The 9,126-nt window shown below is 39.4% G+C and overlaps 1 protein-coding gene and 1 pseudogene across 1 annotated transcript in view; one reads left to right on the top strand and one right to left on the bottom strand.

The window, feature by feature from the left end:
- Positions 1–1,215: 1,215 nt before the first annotated feature.
- SYK (spleen tyrosine kinase) overlaps positions 1,216–9,126 on the bottom strand; it is a 115,147-nt gene continuing 107,236 nt past the window's right edge. The window contains exon 13 of the mRNA XM_006872588.1: positions 1,216–1,288. Within this exon, the coding sequence (XP_006872650.1) occupies positions 1,216–1,288 (73 nt within the window). The remainder of the gene's footprint in view (positions 1,289–9,126) is intronic.
- Positions 1,461–3,519, top strand: LOC102815274 (annotated as a pseudogene).

The following is a 9,126-nucleotide window of genomic DNA, read 5'->3' as shown; positions in this document are numbered from 1 at the left end:
GAATAAGATCAAACACTAAGATAAGGTTAGTAGTAAGACTACTGAATTGAAAATGATTTTCAGGTTTGTGTCTTCAGCCTAAAGTCATGCATACCATACTTAACAAGGTAGTGAGAGTTAGGGTCTGTGAATTGTTAATAAATTAACTCCTAGAAATTAAACTTTAGGTGGCTTGAAACACCATGTTCTCTCCACTGAGGACACAGAATAAGATGGTGTGGTGGGGAGGTTCTACACTCTTTTAAAAGAAAGGACAATGGGACCACATTTATAATACCAGCCTGAAACAATCTGTCAAAAACTCATAGACAACCAGAAACCCACCCAGCCTTCTATTTGATCCAAAATGGCAGGCATATTGCCTTTGTTAAACAGTCTCCAACATAGAACTTTATTTACTAGTTACATATAAGTGCCATGCAAAAGATGGTCTATAGGAGAGAACATTTCTGTTAGAAAGTATGCCCACCCAATTCATTCAGATAGTCTTCATTTTTCACATAGATTAAGCCTTCTGTCTCATAACACAAAACAAAAGCAGGTTCCAGATTTTTTTTGTTGTTGTTGCTTAACCAGTTTCATGCACTATTGAACTCATCTAAAAAAGCAAAACAAAATAAAACAAAAAAATCTTAGACTATTTTTATACTTAGGAAAACATCTCTGTAGCCAGGCACACATTTTTACTATCAAAGCCATGTTCTAAAGGCAGTCAAGTTTCTTCCGTCTCTTCCCTTCCACTCTTGTATTTCACAAGTCATGTTATAACTACATCTTGGGAGGTTTTGAGAATTCCGAGTTCACAAATGCTATACACTACACAATGAGACTGTCTCTGGGCAGGCCTCAGGGTCTGCTAGGTATTCAAATTCATCACAGAATTCTTAGAACTGGGAAGACATAATAGGAATTTGGAATCAGCTCCTAAAAATAACCTGTTAAGAAAACTATGTATACAAAAAAAAAAAAAAAACAAATGGACCAGGTAGCCCCTTGATCCTGCAGCCAGTCTTTCTTTACACAGACATTCTGTGGCTTTATTTGCTTTGTAGAGGCCATGCCCTAGGGCAGGCTTTAGGTAACAACTGTCCAAACACATGGCTTGCTCCGCCAGTGCACAGAGAGCAATGGAAGCACTAAAAATCAACTTATTTCACTACATTTTCCTGTGATTGTTTGTTGGATCAAAGACAGCAACAGACAGCACTAGGATAGTTAGTTAACCACGTCATAATAGTAATTCCGCAGCCGCAACTCCACTGCTACGAATCCAGGTCTGTTTTCCACCCTAAAAAGGAAAGAGATACATTATTGTTTGCCAGTGCAGATTGTAGGATGAATTGTGCCCCCTAAAAAGTATGTTGAAGCCTTAATCCTAGTAAATGTGGATGTGACCTCATTTGGAAATAGGATCTTTGCAGATATAATCAAGATAAGATGAGGATAGACCCTAAGCCAATATGTCTGGTGTCCTTATAAAGGACTATGTGAGTCAGAGATAGAGACTGGAGTACAGTATCCATAAGGTAAGGAACATCAAGGATTGCTACCAACCACCAAAAGATGAAGAGGTCAGGAAGCATCTTCCCCTAGAAGCTTCAAGAGGTCTGAGTCCTGCTGGCATCTTGATTTATAAATTAATGTTTGGTGGTGGTGGTATTAAGTGCCATCGAGTCAGTTCTCACTCATAGCAACCTGAACAAAGCACTGCCCAGTTCAGCACCAACCTCACAATATTTTCTATGTTGGAGCCCATTACTGCTATCACTGTACCAATCCATCTTGTTGGGGGTCTCCCTCTTTTGGGCTGACCTTCTACTTTACTAAGCAAGATGGTCTTCTCCAGGGACTGCTCCATTCTGATAATATGCCTAAAGTATGAGAGATGAAGTCTGGCCATCTTGGCTTCTAAGGAGCATGCTGGCTGTGCTTCATCCAGCACAGATTTGTTTGTTCTTTTGGCAATGCATGGTACTTTTAAGAATCTCCAGAATTCTGAGACAGTAAATTTTAGTTGTTTTATGCTACACTTTTTACAGTACTTTGCTATGGTAGTAGTGGTTGAGTGCCATGGATTGGTTCCAACTCATAGCGACCCTGTATAGGGTTTATGAGCCTGTCTTTATGGAAGAAGAAAGTCTCATTTTTTCCTGCAGAATGGTTGGTAGCCTGGAACAGTGGACTTTGTAGTTAGCAGCCCAATGAATAACCTACTATGTTATCAGGTCTCTTTTTGTTGTTGTTAAGTGCTGTTGAATTGGTTCCAACTCACAGCAACCCATAGCAACTCATAGTGGCTAGTGGATTTGAACCACTAACCTTGAGGTTAGCAGTCCAGTAGTTATTCTATAGCACCACACAAGGACTCCTTTTCTATGGTTGTTCTTGTTGTTAAGTGTTGTTGAGTCAGTTTGGACTGATAGTGACCCTGTATAGGGTTTCCAAGAAGTGGCTGGTGAGTAGTCAACCTCATGGTTCAAACCGACCTTGCAGTTCAGTGCTTATCTTACCTAGGAAATTAATATAATGAGTTTGTGAAAAAGTGCTGATTACAGGCGCTCTCTTACTTTTTTAAAATAATAACTTTATTGTGTTTATTTTCAGTGAAGGTTTCCACAACAGTCTAGGTTTCCATTCAACAATTTCTACACAAATTGTTCAGTGACATCCTTCACAATGAGTTCTTATTATTTCCATACTGATTCTTCATTTCCATTTATCTAGTTTCCCTGCCCTTTACCTTATCTTTTTCTTTTAGTGCTACATACATTATTTTTTAAAGGAGCATGTACTTATGGGTGATATTCTCTGTTTTGTGAGTCAATCTGGTTTTTGCTAAAATGTAACATCAGGATTAATTTTGAATCAAGGTTTAAAGAGTATCTCTTTGTTTTAGGGAGTCCTCCAGTCAACTAGCCCAGTAAGTCTAGATTTTTTTAAGAATTTGGGGGTTGGGGTTTTGCTCTGTGCACTGCTGCCAGCTCCTGTGGTCACTGCACATCTCTTTTCCACTAGCAGTGCACCTGCTGACCATTTTCCTGTCAGTTCCCAGGTTCATGGCTAACAAAAGCACACCTTCATCACTATCAAGCCAGACGATGGCAGCATGGCCTGGTGGATGATATCATCATGAGCTTTAAGAAGAAGGGATTCTGCCTTGTGGCCATGAAGTTCATGAGGGCCTCAGAGAAGCACCTGAAGCAGCAATCCATTGACTTTAAAGGCTGCCCAGTCTTACTGGGGCTGGTGAAGTACAGGAAATCAGAACTAGTTGTGGCCAGGGTCTGGGAGAGGACGAATGTGGTGAAGACACATCAAGTGATGTTTGGGAAACCAACCCAATCCCCAGAGGATTCTAAGCCAGGAATCATTCATGAGGATTTCTGTGTTCAAGTTGTCAGGAACAGCATTCATGGCAGTGATTCAGAAAAAAGTGTTGAGAAAGCAATCAAACTTTGGTTTAAGCTGGATGACTTGGTTGAATTTAAGTCTTGTAAATATAACTGGGTCTATGATTAAGAGGTGGACAAAACAGCAACCCCCACCCCCACCCCCCACACACCTTCACTTTTGACATTCTACAGCTTTTCATTCTACATATTTGGAAGCAAAGGAATATGAGGATCCTTTCCTAAAGCACATATACCAATTAACCAAAAAATCCTATGGAAACTGTAAAAACAAAAAAGAAAGAAAAGAATTTGAGGTTTTGTTCTACATTTTTCTACCATTTTATCTACCTATTGTGGCCCTGATCAGAATGGCTGACAATGGTAGATGGGCACCATCTAATTCATCTAGTCTCAGAGTAGATGAGGCTATGATTCTTATAGACTATTATTTCTATAGAAATTTCTTCCTCAATCTTTTATTCCTTCTTTCTCCATTTCTCTGAACAAATAGAAACCAATTATTGTATCTATTATTATGATCTCTTAAGGAATGGACCTTGGTAAAGAGCTCTGGTAGTGTAGTGGTTACGAGTCAGGCTGCCAACCTGAAGGTCAGCAGTATGAAACTTGGAGTACCTCCGCAGCAGAAAGATGAGGTGTTCTGCTCCCGTAAAGATTTATAGCCTCAGAAACCCTGTGCAGGGTCACTATGAGTCGGACTCGACTCTATAGTACTTAATCCACCACTCGTCTGTCAGTTTGTTGTACTGTGGTGGCTTGTGAGTTGCTGTGATTCTGAAAGCTATGCCACTGGTATTTTAAATACCATCAGGGTCACCCATGGTGGACAGGTTTCACATAAGCTTCCACACAAAGTCAGACTAGGAAGAAGGACTGACAAACTACTTTCAAATATTTAGTCACTGAAAAACTTATGAATAGCAGAGAAATATTGTCAAATATAGTGCCAGAAAATGAGCCCCTCAGGCTGGAAGGCATTCAAAATGCAACTGGGTAAGAGCTGCCTCCTCAAAGTAGAGTGAACTGTCATGACATGAATGGAGTAAAGCCCATGGGAGAAAAGCCCACGGGGCCTTCATTTGCTGATGGGGCACAACTTAAAATGAAGAGAAACAGCTGTAAACATTCATTGAAAATCAGAACATGGAATGTATGAAGTATGAATCTGGGAAAATTGGAAATTGTCAAAAATGAAATGGAACACATTAACATATATATCTGAGGCATTAGTGAGCTGAAATGGACTTGTATTGGTCATATTGAATCTGATGACCACATGGCTTACTATGCTGGAAATGACAAATTGAAGAGGAATGGTATTGCATTCATTGTCAAAAAGAACATATACAGATCAGTCATGAGGTACAACACTGTCTGTGATAGGATAATATCCATGCACCTACAGGAAAGCCCAGTTAATATCACTATTATTCAAATTTATGCACCAACAACCAAAGCCAGTGAGGATGGCATAGAAGAATTCTACCAACTTCTTCAATCTGAAATCAATCAAATATGCAATCAAGATGTGTTTATCATTACAGGTTATTGGAATGCAAAGGTTGGGAGCAAAGATCAGTAATTGGAAAATATGGCATTGGTGATAGAAATGATGCAGGAGATCACATAATAGAATTCTGCAAAGTCAATGATTTGTTCATTTCAAATACCTTCTTTAGACAGCATAAGAGATGATTATACACATGGAAATCACCACATGGCATACATAGAAAGAAAACTGACGACATCTGTGGAAAGAGACGATGGAAAAACTCCATATCATGAGTCAAAACAAGGCCAGGGGCAGACTATGGAACAGACCATCAATTACTCATATGCAAATTCAAAATGAAGCTGAAGAAAATGAAAACAAGTCCATGAGAATCAAAATATGACCTTGAATATATCCCACCTATACTTAGAGATCATCTGAAGAACAGATTTGATACATTAAACACTAAACACTGAATACCAGAAGAGTTGTGGGATGACATCAAGAACATCATACATGGAGAAAGCAAAAAGTCATTAAGAAGACAAGAAAGAAGGAAAAGATCAAAACAGATGTCAGAAGAGACACTGAAACTTGCTCTCTAGCATAGAGATGCTAAAAGCAAATGGAAGAAATGAGGAGATCTAAGAACTGAACAGAAAATTTCAAAGGTCAGCTCGAGAAGATAAAGCCAAATATTACAACAAAATGTGCAAAGAGCTGGAATGAGAAAATCAAAAAGGAAGAACACGCTCAGCATTTCTCAAGAAAAAATTCAAGCCTCAACTTTCGTTATTGAAAGAATCTCTGGGCAAAATATTGAATGATAAGAGAAGAGGGAAGGAATACACAGAGTCACTGTACCAAAAGGAAATGGTTAATGTTCAACCATTTCAAGAGGTAGCATATGACCAAGAGGCAATGATACTGAAGAAGGAAGTCCAAGGTGCATTGAAGGAATTGCAAAGAACAAGACACCAGGAATTGATGAAATAAAAATTGAAATCTTTCAAGAAAGTGAGGTAGCACAGGAGGCACTCACTCATCTCTGCCAAGAAATTTGGAAGACAAATATCTGATTGACTGATTAGAAGAGATCCATATTTCTGCCTATTCCAAAGACAGGTGACCCAATGGAATGCAGAAATCATTGGATAATCTCTTTGATATTCCATGTGAGTAAAGATTTACTCAAGGTAATACAGAAATGGCTACAATTATACATTGACAGAGAACTTCCAGAGTTTCAAGCCGGATTCAGAAGAGGCCTATCATTCAGAACGAGGGCTATCATTGCTGATGTCCGATGGATCTTGGCTGAAAACTGAGAACATCAGAAAGATGTTTACCTGTGCTTTATTGACTATACAAAGGCTATCGATTGTGTGGATTATGACAAGCTATGGAGAATATAGCAAAGTATGAATATTCTGGAACACTTAATTGTATTCATGAAGAATCTGTACATGGACCAAGAGGCAGTTGTTCGAACAGAACATGGGAACAGTGAATGGTTTAAAATTAAGAAAGGTGTACAACAAGGTTGTATTCTTTCACCATACTTATTCAATCTGTATGCTTAGCAAATAATCCGAGAAGCTGCGTTACATGAAGAAAAATGTGGCATCAGGATTGGAGGAAGACTCATTAACAACCTGTGATATGCATATGATATAACCTTGTTTGCTGAAAGTGAAGAGAACTTAAAACATTTACTGATGAAGATCAAAGAGCACAGCCTCCGGTGTAGATTACATTTTAATGTCAAGAAAACAAAAATCCTCACCACTGGACCAAGAAATAACATTGTTATCTATGAAGAAAAGATTGAAGTTGTTAAAGTCTTCATTCTTCTTGGATCAACTATCAACACTTATGGAAGCAGCAGTCAAGATATCAAAGGATGTATTGCATTAGGCAATTCTGCTGCACAAGACCTTTTTAAAGTGTTGAAGAGTAAAGATGTCAGCTTGAGGACTAAGGTGCGCCTGACCCAAACCATGGTATTTTCAGTAACCTCATTTGCATGCAAAAGCTGGACAGTGAATAAGGAAGACTGTATAAGAATTGATGCTTTTGAGTTATGGTGTTGGAGGAGAAGAGTGAAAGTGCCATGGGCTGCCAAAACAACCAAAAGATCTGTTTTGGAAGAAGTGCAGTCAGAGTGCTTCTTGGAGGCTAAGATGGCCAAACTTTGTCCCTCATACTTTGGACATATTGTCAGGAGGGACCAGTTGCTGGAGAAGGATATCAGGTTTGATAAGGTGGAGGGTCAGAGAAAAACAAGAAGACCCCCAACAAGCAGCATTTCTGCTGGGTATAAGGTCACTATGAGTCAGTACCGACTCGATGGCATGGAACAACAATAAGTCTGCATGGTTGTGCTCTTTTGAGGTTGACTCTCGTGTCTACAACACATAGTGTGTTTCAAGCACTTAGCAAGGTGTGATCAAGTGCCTATGAAAAATGCAGAGTTTCAGGCTTATCCTTGATTTACAGAGCTTCAACCTTCTTTTTAAGAAGACTCCCAGATTTTACATTAGAAGTCTGAATATTTTAAATAGAAGTTCATTGGTTGAGTCCTTATGATTGTAGCAAAATACATTGTGTCAAAAAAACAATCATTTGGGAGGTAGGGCTTGATGGCGGCTAGGGTGGAGGTGCAGTGAAGTTCACCGTCAGCCATACCACAGAATATCAGGCAAAGCAGATCCAGGGCAGAGCTCCAACACTCGGAACCACATAGCTACGACTATTTTTAAAGTTTGAAGGCTTATAGCTAGTGGAACTTGGAGCTGACCTAAGAAATTGCATACATTTGAATCTGCCAGGCTTGGAGGACCGGAGTCGACATCTTGGGCAAGACCAAATGGCAAGACCAAGAGGGTGAGCAGAAACACCATGGAAAAATGCTGAGGCAACCTTGGAGCAAAGGTAGACAATACACTTTGTCAGTTTTGCTTTGTTCAGATTTTATTTTGGTATCTGGTCATTGGCCCCACACTTTTTGTGCACCTCCATTCTGGTGACTAGAGGGGGTTCCAGAGTGAGTGGACACCCCCCACCCTCACCACTGGTAAACTCTTCTGCCACACATGTGCACAGATACTCAGCCCAAGAACAGGCCCTGAACATTTTTTGTTTTTTGTTTTTAATGCAGGAAAGGCCAGGACAAGGCTGTGGAGAGGGAAAGAGAGTTTAAAAACAAAACATGCTGAAAATTAAAGCCTGAGGTATAGCAACACAACCAACAGTGGCATCTTGAAATCTCTCAGGCAGCTTTGAAAGGAAGAAGCTGAAGAGAGGACATTAAAGTCATACTCACATTAGGCTATAGATTTTTTTCCCCCTTCTCTCCCTCCTCTCCCTTTTCTGTGATATAGACTACAGTATTAAAGTCTAGTTTTGTTTTGTTTTTTTCTTTTTTTGCCCGTGCTGTTTTGCTGTTTTATGTTCCCCTTTCTACCTTTGGGGACTCTTTCTCTCCCTATACTAGCCAAGAAGAGTCAACAACTGCTGCCATATAGTCAAGCTACAATCACACTCTATAAAACACCAAAATCCAGGCAAGAAGCAAAACCAACTGCCATATACCAGGGAGGCAGACAACACCTATGAAAGTTACTCTGAGTTAAGCAATAAGAAGAGTGAAAAGGGAAGCCCAAGTCCTGATCACATCTACCTGGAAGCAATCAGAAAGCATAAAAAATACCAAAACACTTACTCAATTAAGTATTAAGGACACAGATAAACACTAAACATGTCTATGAAGCAAAAGCAGATGACCATATCAGCACATGTCAAGAAACAAGATAATATGTCTGAGACAAATGATCTTGAGGTAGACCTGGACCCCATCCTGGAAGAAGGCCAGGTCTTGGAAATGCCTGAAAAGGAATTCCGAAAAATGATTATAAAACATTTCTAACACTTTACAATGGAGATGAGATTAATAAGGAAGAAGTCAGGAGAGCTCCACAGGAACAATCAAATAAGATAGATACAGCATTGGAAACAATTCAAAACCTACAGAAAGAGGTCCGAATGATCAACAATATAATATCAGAAATAGACAATACTCTGAAAGGGCAAAGGAGTAGAATAGAAGAGATGGAAGGCAGAACCAGTGAGCTGGAAGACAAATCTCTGAATACTACTAAGATAGAAGAGAAAACAGAAAAAAGGATAAAAAAATCTGAAGAAGGTCTAAGATTCATGTTG

This window comes from Chrysochloris asiatica, unplaced genomic scaffold (assembly GCF_000296735.1).
Source record: "Chrysochloris asiatica unplaced genomic scaffold, ChrAsi1.0 scaffold00205, whole genome shotgun sequence".
Taxonomy (NCBI): Eukaryota; Metazoa; Chordata; class Mammalia; order Afrosoricida; family Chrysochloridae; genus Chrysochloris; species Chrysochloris asiatica.
The sequence above is the reverse complement of the archived record's forward strand: the minus strand, read 5'-3'. Positions and strand labels throughout refer to the sequence as shown.